We start from the raw sequence: 17,462 nt of genomic DNA, 5'->3' as shown, positions 1-17,462 counted from the left end.
ATACATTTATTGCCATTCTTGTGTAAATGGACATCTCATTTTAGAATTTATTTTTATTTATTATTACTATTATTCTAATGTTTGTTTATTTTTGAGGGAGACAGAGAAGGGGACAGAGGATCCGAGGCAGACTCTGTGCTGACAGAGCTGTGGGGGCTCGAATTCATGAGCCGTGAGATCACGAGCCGTGAGATCACGAGCCGTGAGATCACGACCCTAGCTGAAGTCGGACACTCAACCGACTGAGCCACCCAGGCACCCTGCCCCTTATTTTTTATTGTTTTATTTTATTTTTTTAAGTAGGTTCCACACCCAACGTGGGGCTTCAACTCACCAACGTGAGGTTAAGAGTGAGCCTGCACTACCGACTGAGCCAGCCCGGAGCCCCAAACACTTGCATTTTTCTTTCTTTTTTTCTTTTCTTTTCTTTTTTTTTAAAGTAATCTCCACACCCAACGTGGGGCTGTAACTCACAAAGATCAAGAGTTGCATTTCCCACCCACTGAGCCAGCCAGGTGCACTGACCCCCCCATATTTTAGTGTCACTTTGAACCTTGGACTCTTTAATATTTGATGTGTCATCTTTTCTCATTTTGGTGTTTAAATTGTCTCTTACTTTGTGGGGGGAGAGCACCTTTAACCTGTTTCTTGGGTGCTTTTGACACCTCCATCATTCTTTGAGCGTTTCCTCACTTTTGATATAATAATGTATTTTAGGTTCATGTTCTTTCTGTGCCCCAGCCCAGATCTGGATGCTTGGCATGCTGATTGCTACTAGAGTATCATAACGTGTAGGTCATTTCAGTGGACAGAGATGGGAAACAACACATAGATTTGTTTCTTCTCTTCTCTCCTTTTTCTTTCCTTCCTTGCATCCATCCACCAGTTCTTATGCAATATCACAGGGGTTTTCCTGTTTTATGTTCCATCTTTCTCTCTCTCTTCTCCCAAAGTGAGAACCCTGGCTTTCAGTAAATTCAATGTATTTATTTACTCTGTCTTAAAATACACATAAAAAAGTTCTAGAATAGACTATACCAATGTTATCCCAACAACAAAGTTACTATGTAAAATTTATAATTTTCCTGTAATACTTTTTGTCCTTAGATTAATTTTCATTAAGGGTATAGAGTCATTGTTGTCATAAAATTTTTCTTTTTTTTAATTTTAATTTTTATTTTTTAACGTTTATTTATTTTAGAGACAGAGCATGAGTGGGGGAGGGTCAGAGAGAGAGGAAGACACAGAATCTGAAACAGGCTCCAGGCTCTGAGCTGTCAGCACAGAGCCTGACGCAGGGCTTGAACTCACGAACCGCGAGATCATGACCTGACCCAAAGTTGGACGCTTAACCGACTGAGCCACCCAGGCGCCCCTCTTTTTTTTAATTTTTAAATTTTTAAAAAATGTTTTTATTTGTTTTTGAGAGAGAGAGAGCGTGAGCAGGGGAGGGGCAGAGAGAGAGGGAGATACAGAATCTGAACCAGGCTCCAGGCTCTGAGCTCTCAGTACAGAGCCCGATATGGGTCTTGAACTCGTGAACTGTGAGATCGTGACCTGAGCTGAAGTCGGGCACTCAACCGACTGAGCCATCCAGGTGCTCCCAAAATTTTTTGAATTAAAATTTTTTTTCTGTGTGGTTATGTTAACAATTACGTATATGGGTGGAATTATTTGTTTCTGTTTGTATTCTTTTAAAATTTGCTTTTTTTCATCCTTTTTGAGTTGTTTTTATTTTCTGAATACTGAAATATTAAATTGAAAGCATCATACATAAAAATGAAAAGAATGTATTTTCTTCTCCTTACCCAGAAATAACCATTGTTAGAGGTTTGTGTATTCATTTAAGATCTCTTTGTTTGCACATGTACACACATGCACATGTAATTGACAGTTTGCTAATCAACTGAAATATTTAAACAGTGTGAAAGAGAACAGGCATTTTCTACAGATGATCGTGCCATCAACTGAACACAGTGTTTTTAGTTTTGTCTTTTTCCAATCTTCATACACTTTTAACATCACAGCTACAATTATGTGTATACTGTAATTGGCGTTTTTTAAAAATTGTGGTAAAATAAACAAAACTTGCCATTTTAACATTTTAAGATGTACAGTTCTTTGGCATTAAGTCACATTGTGGTATAACTGTCATCACCATCCGCCTCCAGAATTTTTTTGTCTTCCTTATGTTTTTTAAAAAAGTAACATCATTTGGTATATATTTTTTCTTGAGGCTGGAAGTATTCATATTAATAATTATTGATGGACAGATAACGAACATGCCATCGTTTATGTTCTAGAATGACCTGAAACTGCTAGTATACAGCAATTAGCCTGTTGCCAATTTCTTTTTTTTCTGTTTTTAAACAGATTACTTATTCATTTATTTAGAGGGAGCGCACAAGCAGAAAGGGGCAGAGAGAAGGAGAGACAGAATCCCAAGCAGGCTCTGTGCCATCAGAGGAGAGCCCTATGAGGGGCTCGAACTCACAAACAGTGAGATCATGACCTGAGCCGAGATCAAGAGACAGATGCTTACCCGACTGCGCCACCCGGGCGCCCCAGCCTGTTGCCAATTTCTTAAGGTTATTTATGAAGAGGTTGTAGTCATATTTGAACATGTAGCTTTTGTTCTTTAGGGTAAATTCCCAGAAGCATGTCACTTGGGTAGAAGGTGTATGAGTCTCTTAGGGCCATCATAACAAAGTACCACAAACCGGTGGCTTAAACAACAGAAATGTGATTTTCTGAGAATATTTATTTTCTCACAGTTGAGGGGTCTGGTAGTCAAGATCAGGGTGTCAGTAGGTCTGGGTTCTTGTGAGGCCTCTCTCCTTGGCTTGTGCCAGGCTGGCCTCTCACTGTGTCCTCACATGGGCTTTTCTCTGTGTGCATGTATTTCTGGTGTTTTTTTCTTACAAGGAAGCCAGTCCACTGGATTTGGCCCCACCATTAAGACTTCATTTGACCTTAACCGCTTTTAAAGGCCCTGTCTCCAAATGCAATCAATCATACTGGGGATTAGGGCTTCCACGTCTGAATTTTGGGGTAACACAATTCAGTCCGTAACAGAAAGTATGACTGCTGTGTGTCTCTTGATACGAACTGCGAAACTATTCTGTTGTATCAAGTTTTATGTCAATTTAAATAACTGAATAAATGGAAATAACATCCATTACAACTTCTGCTGCTGTCAACCCTTCCTGTGAGATTTACTCAAGGATTCAAACCTTCTGAAGGGAATTTGATCTTATAAATATGGAATACGTGAACTATACTGTAGTCCCTAAACTTTTTCTCATTTTCTTATGAAATGAATTACTTTCAAAATAGCTTTGGGTGGATGGAAACAAGTTTTAAATTAAACTTTATCTCTCCTACCTTGTCTGATGGAGTGCAAATTGGTATAAAGCTTATGGAGGGCAATTTAACAATGCTGATTAAAATTTCAGAATCATACAATCTGAATTCTGGAAATTTATCTGAAATCTGTGGCTGTACATGTGTAAAATGACAAATAGGAAAGATGGTTCATTTTAATGTGATCTGTAATAGAGTTTGGAAAAAACACTCCAAGTGTCCATTAACAGGGGCTTGATTCAATAAAACGTGGTACCCCACACAGTGCATTGTTTACAAAAATAAATGAGAAATTCTCCATATATAGATACATGTGGAAGACTTAGACGTGTACTAAAGCACATAAAGAGGTACATACATAAAAAAGAAAAAATAACATACTTGTGTTGGTTCATGTGTATTCACCTGAAGCAACACCGGAAAGACCTATGAAACTAAGCAAAGTGTTTACTTGGAGGTAGGCATTGGGACTTGGGAATGAGGCTATTTGGTTTTTTAGGTTTGGAATAATGTGAATATAAAATTAAGTGCACGTTCATTTTGATTTTCTTTTTTGTTCTCTTTTTAGGGAATTTTAACTTAGTTTACAATATGCAGTTCACAGGGTTTAAGATGTAGACATAAGACATATAGTCACCTGTTCCATTGTTATTAAATACATAGTTATAAAACAGATTGCTGACTAGTTTTTAAAAACATTTTTATACATTTGTTTATTATTAAATACTCATACATAATTGCAAGTAAGAGACTTTTTAAATATGAAACAATCTGTGTAAGTAGGTATTTTAAGTTCTTGGTGTGAAGACTAGATATTGATTGAGAAATTTAAAATTAAACAATTTGTTGCTATTGGTTGCTTGTATCTAGACAACTATAATTGCTACATTTTCACTTTTAATATATTTTCTGTTGCAACATTCTGCAAACATTTACTTAAAACATACCATGAAGTTTTTTGTTAAAAAAAAGGAAAGCTCAAATTTTTTTTCCAATTCTTCTAAGTTTTTATTACCATATTACATCAAGACACCAAAATAGACTTTTTTTTATTGTTCATAAATCACAAAGATCAAGGAATGGCAATTCACATTAAGAAAAAGCATACCAGCTGGGTGTCTGGGTGGCACAGTGGTTAAGTGTCGGATTCTATGTTGGCTTAGGTTATGATCTCATGGTTGTGGGATCTAGCCCCGAGTGTGGAGCTTACTTAAGATTTTCTCTCAACCACCATCTCCCCCGCCCTTCCTCCTTCCATCCCTCCCTTTACCCCTCTCCCCTGCTCTCACACTGTTTCTCTAAAAAAATAAAAATAAAAAAAATTATTTTATTTTTTAGGAGCACAATATATATCCTTTTATTATTTTTTTAAAAAATATAATTTATTGTCAAATTGGTTTCCATACAACACCCAGTGCTCATTCCCAACAACACCCAGAGCACATCCCTCCTCTGTGCCCATCACCCCCTTTCCCCTTAGTTTGTTAGTCCTTAAGAGTCTCTTATGGTTTGCCTCCCTCCCTCTCTGTAATTTTTCTTTTTGCCCTTCCCCTCCCTCGTGGTCTTCTGTAAAGTTTCTCGAGATCCACATATGAGTGTCTTTCTCTGCCTGGCTTATTTCACTTAGCATAACACCCTCTAGTTCCATCCATGTTGCTGCAAATGGCCAGATTTCATTCCATCTCAAAAATAAAAAATTTTTAAAAAGAAAAAGTGTAGATAAACTTTACTAATTTTTACAACTGTGTTCCAGCCTATAGACTAATTATTGACTCATGAGCCTTAACCAAGGCTGTGACTCTTATTTTGTTTCAGCAGGGTAGGTATTTTATTGTAATCATGGTTACCACTGTCTGCTAACCTTACTAGAGATGTTTACTAGAAATTGTGCTTGTATCTTATTAAAGAACTCCCAGGGAATGAAATATGATTCTTGGAAATTCCGACAAGTCTTAGGTGGATTCACTTGATTTTTAGGTATTCATCCCTTTCCTTCTTGTGCCTTTCTTCTTATGTCCTCTTTTAGTTCGGTTACTACGAAATGCCACAGTCGTTCACAGAAGCTCCCTTTGCTACTTTATTCCATTCAGAGCAGGTAACAGTAGCTTTCTCTTGAAATACTTGTACTCCTGAAATTGGCGGCCCAGTCAAAAATGTTGAATACTTAATTTAATCGAACCTTTTGTAATTTTCCACTTAAACAAATTTTTCTCGTCTCGTTTTTAGAAAGCACTGAGTGTAAATACAGAGTTTCCTTTCCAAAAATATATGCTATTAAGATGAAACAAGAAAAAGAATGATTACTGTGTGATTACCAGGCTTTCTGCTTTTGTCTGCAACACCTCTCAGGAAAAATATTCTCTTCCAAATTTGTGTGTAGTATGAAAAAGAAGTACAGCTGAAGATTAAAGCAGAACCCATTGTCTTGAAATTTATTCAGGATGTAATTAATTTCATCTTATCAGAGATTCTCAAAGGCTCTTCTTTTTTCCTTGAACCACTTGTTAATAGTGGAACAAAGGTGCTGTGGGAGTTTTTGCATCATGTTAGTATAAGGAAATCACATTTTAAATTGCCATTTTATTTTCTGACGGCTGTTTGAAGATACTCTCGTAAAACAAAAATAAAATACGAATATACATTACTAACATACTTGTTTATTGTCATCAAACTTTTTCTTTTTTTCTCGTTTCCACAGATTGCAGCTTATTTCAGCAGCATATTAGCTGAGAAACTAAAGCTTAACACTTTCCAGGACACCGGAAAGAAGAAACCACAAGTTAATGCTAAAGATAATTACTGGCTGGTTACTGCTCGATCCCAGAGTGCAATTCATAGTTGGTTCTCTGACTTAGCAGGAAATAAACCACTTGCTATTTTGGCAAAAAAGGTATTAAGTATTTCTAATGTTACTTTAATTGTGGTCTTCTAGAAATCACGATGTTCGAGCTAACGTTCAAGTACATACTTGTTTCCCCCTGTTCCTTCCAAAACCCAAAGCCTCACTGGCAGGTGCTGCACATATGCTCTTTGCCCCTTTGTTGTGATGGCACCTGGTGCCTAGGACGTCTTGACCTAAATGTTCCACACAGGAAGCAATTTATGTGGACTTTAGGTAGACAGGTTTTTAAAATCGAGAACAGACCATAAGAGTTCATTAATTTCCAGTATTTTTTTTTTTTCTATTTTCTTAGGCCAGGATGTCCGAAATCTGTTACACAGAAATTCTTGCTTTGATGTTATTTCCTTGTCTTGAAAAGTACCAATCCAAATTCTTTAAGCTGTCTCCTTCCTAATAAGTACAGTAGTGATTCTGTGCGTGCTTGAAAAACTTCTTTGAAAAAATTTTAGAGCAGAATGGACAGGTTTATTTATAGCTTCTACCTTTTTGGGGGACTGGATGTGGAAAGCGAGGGTTCTTTTAAAATCTTTGCCTTTGATCATTTTTCCTCAAGCGGGAAATAGTACAGATTCAACAATCTCATCCTATCAAATCCTATCAAATGTCCAAATCCTATCAAATGTCTTGAAATTTAGAGGAGAGCTCTACCCTACCTCTTAGTCTTGATCTCTGGCTTCTGGCACACCTTCCAAGTAACCCATGTGTCTTCCTCAACTTGCCTGAAACCCTTTAGTCGTAGGGGTGTCTATTTTCTGTCCTTGATAGTGAGTTTTCATTACCTGGTGTGGCGCAGGCCTGGTTTAGAGAAGAGCTGCTTTTTGTATTTGCTTGCTTATCTTCTAAAGCAACTCTTTGAAAATAGTGCCTATCGCTACCATTGGCTTTCTTTTGCCCTCGTGCCTCCGTAGTGTTGTGTTGCCTTTCACGTATTTTCGTGATTCAGAGCAACTGAAATCCTTGAAAAGCACAGCAGTCCACATAATCGCCCCTTGCTACTCAGGTTATGCCTGTCTCATCACCGGCTGAACCGTGTAGCATTTCTTGTCCAGTAGTGAACATTTACCATGTGGGTACTCTATGACCTGTAAATTGGATCTGAAGGCCCCCTAAGTCGAAGGACAGCCTTTGTGATGGCTTTCTACCAATAGTTCATACCCTCCGTGTTGGGTCGTACCTTCAATTTCCATGTAGCCAGCCTGACATCTTTTTAGGTTTTCCTTTTTAAATACGTTTTTAGAATCCCTTTTTTTGGACATTTCCTGAAAGCAAATAATGGTGAGGAATTGATGCCCTTGCTTGAGGGGTGTAGGTAGTGGTTTCTCATCTTTGAGGAGGGAGATGAATTACAGTGCAGTGTATTAGCCAGTGTTCTTCTCTCTTTATTAGGAGCTGCCTCTGGCCAAGTCAGGTGTTCCTCAGGTAAGCCCTGACATTAATTCTTTGTGAAGATAAACTTGTTGTCTTTATAAAACCATTAACTATGCCTTCAAGTATTCATTTCTTGGGCATTTGAGGAGCCCCTCCCTATTCCTCCCTTCCTGAGCATTTCATCCTCTTAAAAAGGCAAAAGCTCTTTCAGAACCGGGTGAAAGATTTCATTCTTTACATGTTCTTCATAGTAGAAAGTTCAAATACTTCTTTAATTTCTGGAATTTATTTCTGAGATGATTTAATGCAGAAGACCTTAATTTTCCTGCTAAGATCTTGGGTCCTCTTCCAGCTGTGTTCTCGAGTTCAAAATAGTTTCCTATATGGGATCAATCAAGTTTCTGAACCTAGTTTTCTGTTATGGTACAACTCCACAGATCTCCCATGTATTCAGCCACAGAGAGGTAAAAAAATGGCCTATAAAGGGACTTTTAACTCCACCATGGTCATAGTTAGATTTGGAAAAAGAGACCTATGGCCTCTAGGGATATCCTTCTGGCTCTTAAACAGTTCACTAGGTATGGCTTCTTCACTTCAGGTGACATTGATTACTGTGGTCTGTGTAATTTCCATTTGCCTCCACCTCTGCTTAGTGAACAGAGGGTGTTGACAGTGACCTTTATCTAAGGGGAAAGGCAATACACAGTGGTACAGCCTTTCCGTGGATGAAAAACCATCACATGCTAGGTGTCTTAGTTTTCTGTTAGTACTTAGATGCAGCTCCAGCTTGATTTAGAAATGAAACAGCTGCCCAGTATTTGCCTAGGTTCAGCTACAAGTTGTAGTCAGATGGTTTCTTTGCTGAAAATGGAATCCATGCCTGTGAGGAAGTCAATCACTGTAAACATAATTTCCTTCCTGAGTTGGCCCAAACTATGAATTTGACAAAGCCATCAATATGTGTCTTCTTCCTTAATTAAATAACCTTCACATACATTCTTCTGAATTTTAATTCCTTTTATTTGAGCTAACCATTTCTTACAGGGTTCTGCCAGTAGGGGCACTGAACTGGAGGTATGCCCTGGCTTGTTCATGTTGAAGACCTGTGACTTAGCTTTGTTTGCTATTTCATCTGAACATTTAACGTGTTCAAATTTTTATTTTCCTTCTGTCAGTTATTCAAAGGAAATCCTTTAGGCATCTGTAAAAGATGCTATTAGTAATGTTTCTTTGGGGATGGTACATTCACTTTTTTGCATTTGCCTAATTTTTAGACCTTGATCTTGTAATTTTTTGGTACATCTGACTGAGAGGCAACTTGGCCTTGGTGACTAAAATTTAACTCTCTCAGACTATATGTTCCAATGAAAGGCAGCAGCTCAGGTCTTGTGTGGAGTGTATAAGCCTGTGCTTTTCTTGTCCTTGGCTTAAACAGTAGTCTGTAAACCCATAGTCTTGTGCTCCATGAACAACATGTCTTATAAATGAAATTTTCAGGAAATTTTCATGTTAAAGCATGTCACTGTGGTCTGCAGAGAGGAAGCCTTCCAGCTTTGGCTTATAAGACTTTCATCTTCCTTTTAGGTATGTTTGCGCAGTGTAGCTGCCTCTGGCATGGGGGTTATGTTTAAAGTCAGCACCCAGGGCTGGAACTGTCCATGATCAAAAGTCTGTTAAATTGCCCATCACATACAGTATATGGGCAGCTGCATCTCAGTGTCCAACCAGGTGTTTCTTTGGTAAGAACCAGGTGTAACAGCTTGTTTTAAAGGGCTGTGTACAAAAAAATACTTCCCTTTTAATCGTAGGCTCACACTTTGTATCAAGTGTGTGAACACTCAAATTTGTAACATATGAGTGATAGAAAATATCCACTGTCTAAAGGAGGATTTGACTAAGAGAAAAATGCCATGCTGTCAGAATCAGCTGGTTTGAAGTCTTGGTTTCCAACATACAATCAAGCGAGACTTTGGGGCATAGAAACCAGGGCTCTTGATATCTGTGGTTGTAGTGTCCAAGGCCCTCTTAGGAGAGGGTCAGGTCCATGGCTTGAAAATACTTTGGCTGGCATGGAGAAACCTTTGGAACTGGCAACAAAATAAAAACCATTCCAGTTTTGATACATGTCATTCTTCTACCTTACCCTTCTTTTGTTTTCTTTTTTTTAGAGACAGAGACAGAGTGTGAGTGGGGGAGGGGCACAGAAAGAGGGAAACACAGAATCTAAAGCAGGCTCTAGGCTCGGAGCTGTTTACACAGAGCCCAACACGGGGCTCGAACTCAAGAACCATGAGATCCTGACATGAGCCGAAGTCAGTTGCTTAACTGACTGAGCCACTCAGGCGCCCCTTTACCCTTCTTTAAAAAAAAAAAAAAAAAAAAAAAAGTCGTTTATTTATTTTGAGAGAGAGAGCGAGCATATTGAGTGAATGAGGGAGGGGCAGAGAGAGAGGGAGAGAGAGAATGCCAAGTAGGCTCTGCACTGTCAGCACAGAGCCCAACTCGGGGCTTGCACTGACAAACTGTGAGATTATGACCTGAGCTGATGTTAAGAGTCAGACTTAAACTGACTGAGCCACCCAGATGCCCCTTTTTTTACTTTACCCTTCTAACCACCCTGTGAGGTAGTCAGGGTTAGATTGGTGTCACATTCATAAATGAAGGGCCCGGGAGTGATGAGTTTAACTATACTGGCTGGGGGGCCCGTAATGGAGTACAGTGTTCTCTGTTCACTGTTGTACTCTATATTCATAAGTTGAATAGATTATATATAGATGACTGGGCTGTTCCGAGAACATGTAGGAGGAATTCTAGAAGAGTGGGTTAACTTCTCAAACTTGCAGGTGGTACATTGGGATAGTAATTTGCTAAGTAGTATACCTTCTTGGTCTGGAGGAAATAATAAACTGCCTCCAGTGCCTGCTTTCAGCCGGTGAATTAATTACCCAGCTATTTCTAGTTCAGTGTTCATTAGGGAGATTCACTGATCCATCATTTTCGCCTCTACTTTAAATTTTGGGCTAAAGGCACTTTAGAAGCTTTCTGGAAATAGTTATTGTGAAATGATACAACCAGAAAGCTTTATAAAAAAAAAAAAATTGTTCTTTGATGAAATGTAGAATGGGGACAGGTTTTCATTTGATCCATACCTTCCAATTTTGAGATAAACTCCTTGGAGGACTGTCAGGAAATTATTTTCCCTATTTGGTTGATATGATGAGTAGTTTCCTGCATCTGAGACTCTGAAAGTAAAGTTTTTTTTTTTTTTTAAATAAATAAGAAAGCACAACTGATGAAACTGTTGTCAATGTGCTGAACAGACTTTTGATTCTTTTTTCTTAATGAAAATTGGCTTTTTTGTTTTGTTTTGTTTGGTTTGGTTTTTAAGCAGAATGTACTGTTTGAAAAGCCATCAAGAATATACTTTGTTAAAGGTAGCAGGCATTTAGTGTCTTTGTTTTGCTTTCCCTTTCTTTAGGTTGGTCTCATGAGGAAAATATGAGAGTTTTATAAATATATTATTTCTTTTTAGGTTCCAATCCTTAGTAAAAAAGAAGATGTTTTTGCATATTTAGCTAAATATTCAGTGCCAATGGTTCGAGCCACGTGGCTGATCAAGATGACGTGTGCCTATTATTCTGCTATTTCTGAAGCTAAAATTAAGAAACGTCAGGCTACTGATCCTAATTTGGGTAAGTGAGAGGTATGCTACATTTTACATTTCATCTTTGATTCTACAAGTAATTGTCTCCATGCTCTGTCCATGGCCCAGCGAGGTGAGTACCGAGAAGGAAGGTCCATGGGGAGGCTGAAAATCGCTCACAGCACAGAGGTGGATCCTCGTTCATCCAGGCCCAGAAAGCATCCTGGTTCCGTCAGCAAATCATGTCGCTGTTACCTCCAAAATCTGTCCTGCATCTAGACACTTTTCTCCAGCACAGCTACTGGAACGCTGGTTTGTGCCACCGTCATCCCTTGGCTGGATACAGGGGCAGCCTCCGAACTGGGCTCCCGCCTTTCCTTTTGCTCCTTACACTGCAGTCTCCGCCACACTAATCACCAAGCCTGAATCACATCATATCACGTCCCTACTTAGAATTTTGTGATAGTTTCTCACTACAATGAGGATCAAGATCCAGGTTCTCTCCTGTGGCCACCGAGGCCATCTATACCTTGCTCCCTCTTTCTACGATGTTCTGGCCACATGGTCTTCCTTCTGCCCCTCTGACCTGCCACGCCCCCTTCCTTTCTCAGGGTGAACGCATTTCCTCTTGTTTGTACTTGGGTTGCTCTTCCCTCTGGTATTCCCACCTCTCCTCTTCTTGGAGCCTTTGGTTCTAGTGCCATTTCCTCAGGACGTTTTCTCTGGCTACCTAGCTAAATAGCGTTCCCCTTTCTCCCCTTCCATCCGATTATATTCTCAGTTATTCTTGTTTTATTCACAGCATGTCTCACTATCTGAAATTATCTTTAAAAATTCTGTCTCTCTCATGCCCCCCCCCCCCCCCCTCGCCACATGCACTGGCCCGTGAATACGGTAGGTATTGTTGAAAGAACTAAAGGTAAACTGTTTGGTCAGTTTTCATTCTTGATGACTAGACAGTGACTCCTGAGGTGGTTCTAAACATGCTTAATAAAAGATTTGATTTTGCATTAGAAATGTGCACGGAAAATTACATGTAAAGATGTCCACATAAAGATCAGGTTTACAAATAATTCCTTATGAAATGGAAACATGCGTGTTTTATAAAGGGAGACCCCAGCTACAAAGCTCTGAGGAGCAGGGTCAGGAAGTGGAAATGTCCTCAGATGCAGGCAGGATCCTAAATAAGTGTGTGAGGGTGTGAGGTGGTTGGGACTGGTCGGGGGCCCTGGTGAACTAGTCACTGGAGCCCACTCTAAAAGCATGAAAAGTTAAAACAAGACAGAAAACATGGCTAGATTCCATGGCTTCCACCTTTGAGTTCAGGTGTGCTAAAGCCAAGAAGCACAAGTCAGCTGTACTTAAAACAACACTGTATTGTGCGTGTATTTAAATATTCAAGGGAAAAAGAATGGGAGGAAACAATCCTCAGAGTTAACAGTGATTATCTCTGAGTGTTGTTTTGGTAGCAGTCTTAACTCCATACTTCTAAACGTTTTCATCTTTGACTTACTATTTTTTTGGGGGAAACAAAAGAAATGTCCCTTTTAGAAATTGCCAAAGCTATACATTCTCATTACAATATTTGCCAATGGTGCCAAAGTAGAACCAATAAATGTTTAAGTTTCTTTTCTCCCTTCTTCATATTTTCCTACTTTTTTTTGAGAGAGAGAGAGAGCGAGCATGTGTGCGTAATTGAGCAAGAGGCAGAGAGAGAGAATTGGGGCTTACCGGGGTCTTGTGTTTTACCTGAAGCGGGGCTCGAGGTTACCCAATGTGGGATTCCAACTCACTCACGAACTGTGAGATCATGACCTGAGCTGAAGTCAGATGCTTAATGATGTCTGCATAGCCTGTTTCCTCCCTGTGCTACATGTTAGCTCAGATGGCACTTCCTAAGAGAGGCCTTCTCAGATCGCTCCAGTCAAAAGGTCATTTCTCTATTACTCTGTCATCATCTCCTGCTTTATTTTTCTTCATAGCTGTTAATACCACCTCATGTTATATTTTAAATTAATTTATGTATTAAAATTTTTTTTAATGTTTATTTTTGAGAGAGAGAGAGAGAGAGAGACAGAGACAGAGACAATGTGTGAGTGGCGGAGGGGCAGAGAGAGGAGACACAGAATCCGAAGCAGGCTCCAGGCTCTGGGCTATCAGCACAGAGCCTGATGCAGGGCACCAAACCCTGAACCAGGAGATCATGACCTGAGCCAAAGTTGGACACTTTAACCACCTGAGCCATCCAGGTGCCCCTAAATTAATTTATTGATTTCTTATGTCCACTCGTTCAGCTATAATGTTTCTCCACGAGAAACTTTGTCTCATTTGTTCAGTACTGAATCTCCTAGAAGAGTACCTGGCATACAGAAGGTGCTCAGTAAGTAAGATAAATAAATGAATTATCAGGCCTAAAGCGTGTGTGTGTGTGTGTGTGTGTGTGTGTGTGTGTATTTGTTCCAACTCCTAATCCTTGAAACTTGTAGCATCACCAGCTATAATGGAGAGACCATTCCTCCTTTCCTTAGATTCTTTTCATGGCTTTTTGTAACTGGTTCTGTCAGTGGTTTCCTTGATCAGTTTAATCTGATTTTAACACTCATAGAAAGGATAAAGGAATCATGCAGGAATGCATCTGCCCAATGAAATATAAAACAGTTTTAGGACAAATAAAAGTCTGATAGACCGTCATCATTTGCAGAGAATGTGTAGTTAGAATTTTTAGGGATCTCAGATAGGAATGTATCGCCACAACCATATGATTTCTGCTACCAAATGGAAGGAAGCCTAGTTCCCTTTTGTAGCTAAGAACATCAGAGACTTCTTGCATTCATTACTTTAACCATTAATTTCCTTATTAGTGTAAGCAGTTGGTTTTTTGGAGAGGGGGCAGTTATTTTCTACTCCCTGCCCCCCCCCCCCCCCACCCTCCCCGGAGCTAAAATTTCTATTATTTCCACGACAGATGGTTGACTAGGTTCACTCGCTAGCTGCGTTTTCTCTTTTGTAAGCCACATAACACACGATTCTGGTTTTTGACTCTGTCTATTAAGTATTACAGTTGACGTGTTTTTATGATCATTCATGTGTGTTTATACGTGAAATGTCAAATCCATGAAGATAAGTGCCTACTCTAACATTTTTCGTGGTAGGATATATAAAAACTTTGACCTAAAAAAATGCTTAAAGCTACAAATGAGAATATTTTAAAAAATGCATGCATTTCAGGAGTTGACCCCTAAACTCTGAGGTCTAGTGTCTTGGAAGGAGCTTTGGGCTTTGCTCATCCCAGATATGCCACCAAGTGACTGGTTGCTTACAGAAAAATCCTTAGTCTGTCCAGACAACAGTCTTCTCAGCTTGGATCCAGTCTAATCCATGTTACCTCTAATTTCATGTCTTTTTCATTTTCCCTTAATCCAGAGCAGTTCTTCAGCCTTTCTTTTTCTTGATAGTTTTAGAGAGGATAGACCAGCTCTCTTGTAAAATGTCCCTTGATTTTCATTTGTCCAGTTCCTTGTGATTAGATTCAGATTATGTACTCTTGGTAGGAATACCATGGAAGCAATGCTGTGAGCCTCTCAGTACATCATACTACATTGTCCCAGTGCTGGCGGTGATCACTGACTTTGGTCTTTTGGGTAAGGTGGTGCCTCCCAGATTTCTTCACTACATGGTTGCTGTTTTAACCTTTGTAGTTAATAGGTTATTTATTTATTTATTAATGTTTATTTATTTTTGAGAGAGAGAGAGAGTGTATGTGAGCAGAGGAGGGGGAGGGACAGAGAGAGAGGGAGATGCAGAATCTGAAGCAGGCTCCAGGCTCTGAGCTGTCAGCACAGAGCCCGATGCAGGGCTTGAATCCATGAACCATCAGGTCATGACCTGAGCTGAAGGCAGGCACTTAACCAGCTGAGCCACCCAGGCGCCCCCCAATAGGTAATTTAACTGTGTAGATACCTAATTCATTTTTCTGTGTTCTTGTATGTGTTTTAAAATGCGAATGTTGGGGCGCCCGGGTGGCTCAGTCTGTTAAGCGGCCGACTTCGGCTCAGGTCACGATCTTGCGGTCCGTGAGTTCGAGCCCCGCGTCAGGCTCTGGGCTGATGGCTCAGAGCCTGGAGCCTGCTTCGGATTCTGTGTCTCCCTCTCTCTGACCCTCCCCCGTTCATGCTCTGTCTCTCTCTGTCTCAAAAATAAATAAACGTTAAAAAAAAAAAAAAATTAAAATGCGAATGTTCCGTACCATTTTTATTATCTGCAGAGAGCAGATTTCAGTGGTTTCAATGATCTGATCTTAGTTTACTATCACCCCATTACACCTGATATGTCTCACTCTCTGCTTTGTCTTCAGCACTTTCTTCAGCTTCTTTAAGCACATTAGAGAGTGCATTTGGAAGCATTTGGCTGTGTGGACCTAGCCATAATGTAGCAAGTTTCACACTCCAAGCAAGCTCTACAGCCAAGCAACTGCACACATATATATGTGTTGAACTGGATTAAATTGCATACACTTCAGAAGATTAACTTGCAGTAATAGGTTCTATGTTCTGGCTTTGACAGTGAAAAGAATCATTCAGCACATTTGGGGCAAGATTGACTATCAAGTGTCACCTTTTTCTGGCATTGGTTTTATGACTTTTGTTGTCTTGATGATTGTTCTTACAATCTGTAAAGTGTCTTCAGCAGAAATGGCCTTTATTCCTTTGTAATAGAAACATATGTTTTATTTTCAGTTCCCACATTCAGTGTTGGAACAGAGCTATAAAGCACTGCTGTTTGATTTTATTGAAGAGAGTTTTTCCTAAAGTTAAGTGGGCTAACAGCAACAAGGGAGCAGGCCCCATTGTGTAAATTCTTTAAATGTAGCAACACAGAGATTGTCACTATCATTATGCAAAGAGTTACCGATCTAAAATGTGGATTAAATGGGTTGCTGTCCTAGAGAGCTTGCAGCAGGCAAAAACATACCCAGTATGGTGTGTACCTAAAAGTGAGCGGGGCCTTGGGTTTCTGGGTGAGGTTTCACATGCAATTTCTTTCTTTCTGTTTTTTTTTTTTTATATATATTTAAAAATTTTTGTTTTACGTTTATTTCTTTTTGAGAGACAGCGTGAGCAGGGGAGGGGCAGAGACACACACACACACACACACACACACACACACACACACACACACACACACAGAATCTGAAGCAAGCTCCAGGCTCTGATCTGTCGGCACAGAGCCCGATGCGGGGCTTGAACTCACGAACCATGAGATCATGACCTGAGCTGAAGTTGAATGTTTAACTGTCTGAGCCACCCATGTGCCCCTCACATGTAATTTCAAGGCAGGTAAAGAACTATTTGACTTGGGCAAATCTTAACATCAGGGCAGAGATTTTAAAATAGAGGTGAAATTAGGGAAGTTTAGAGGAGGAGATTATAATTTTCAGTCCTTATGAGAGCTAAAAAATAAGATGTTACAGGTGGACAGATATTTAGAAAATGTTATCACAATAGGTGAGTGTTACAGATTCATGGGAACAAACACCAGACATGATGCAAAGTTGGTTTCAGAAATTTTTTTAGGGTTGAATGTTTTGTTTTTAAGATGAGAATGTTTAGTTGTCTTAAGTGTTTGATCTCACCGGAGGGAAGCATTTAAGATGGGCTAGCTAATATTTAAAAATAAGTAAAACGTACAGTTACATAATTAAGGAAAGTCTTTGAACAGATTAAGAAATACTACTTTATAGTAACGTGAAATTTGTACCTTTATTTGTAGGAATTTTCCCTCTGAGGAGTCCTGTTGTTGCTGAGCCAACTAATTGTAACCGTTGAATTTACTACCTTGTTTGCTCTCACTGTAGTAGTTAGCATCTCTTGAGCAATTATGGAATGTGCCTCGCTGCGGTAAGCTGGAGCATGGCACTTCTTGCAGTCTTAGATCGGGTCAGCTTGTGTCGTGTGCTGTGAAAATGATCTGTTACTTGAAGGAGCTTTTCAGCCTTGGGCATACCTCATCCCTTTGCTGTTGGAACCTGTTGCCGTGTTTCCTGTTGGCTCGTGTGAGAATAGCCTGTCCCTCACCACATCTACCAGGATTACTGTGGTGTGCTGTGATACCACATTCCCTACTTGCTAGGTTCTGTTCCATGGGTTTTCTGATGTATTCAGATGATCTGTGAGAGACAGAGTTTAT

The 17,462-nt window shown here is 39.6% G+C and overlaps 1 protein-coding gene across 21 annotated transcripts in view; it reads left to right on the top strand.

Moving 5' to 3' along the window:
• MED12L (mediator complex subunit 12L) overlaps positions 1-17,462 on the top strand; it is a 333,748-nt gene that overhangs the window by 33,234 nt on the left and 283,052 nt on the right. For 15 of the 21 annotated variants that reach the window (XM_042903238.1, XM_042903224.1, XM_042903223.1 and 12 more), the window contains exons 4-7: positions 5,390-5,458; positions 6,062-6,253; positions 7,652-7,684; positions 11,166-11,325. In XM_042903238.1, the coding sequence (XP_042759172.1) occupies positions 5,390-5,458; positions 6,062-6,253; positions 7,652-7,684; positions 11,166-11,325 (454 nt within the window). The remainder of the gene's footprint in view (positions 1-5,389; positions 5,459-6,061; positions 6,254-7,651; positions 7,685-11,165; positions 11,326-17,462) is intronic. The other 6 variants (XM_042903229.1, XM_042903233.1, XM_042903237.1 and 3 more) reach the window with 3 other exon arrangements.

The sequence above is a fragment of the Panthera leo genome, chromosome C2 (assembly GCF_018350215.1).
Source record: "Panthera leo isolate Ple1 chromosome C2, P.leo_Ple1_pat1.1, whole genome shotgun sequence".
NCBI lineage: Eukaryota > Metazoa > Chordata > Mammalia > Carnivora > Felidae > Panthera > Panthera leo.
Note: the sequence above shows the minus strand (reverse complement) of the source record. Positions and strands in the feature narration are given on the sequence as shown.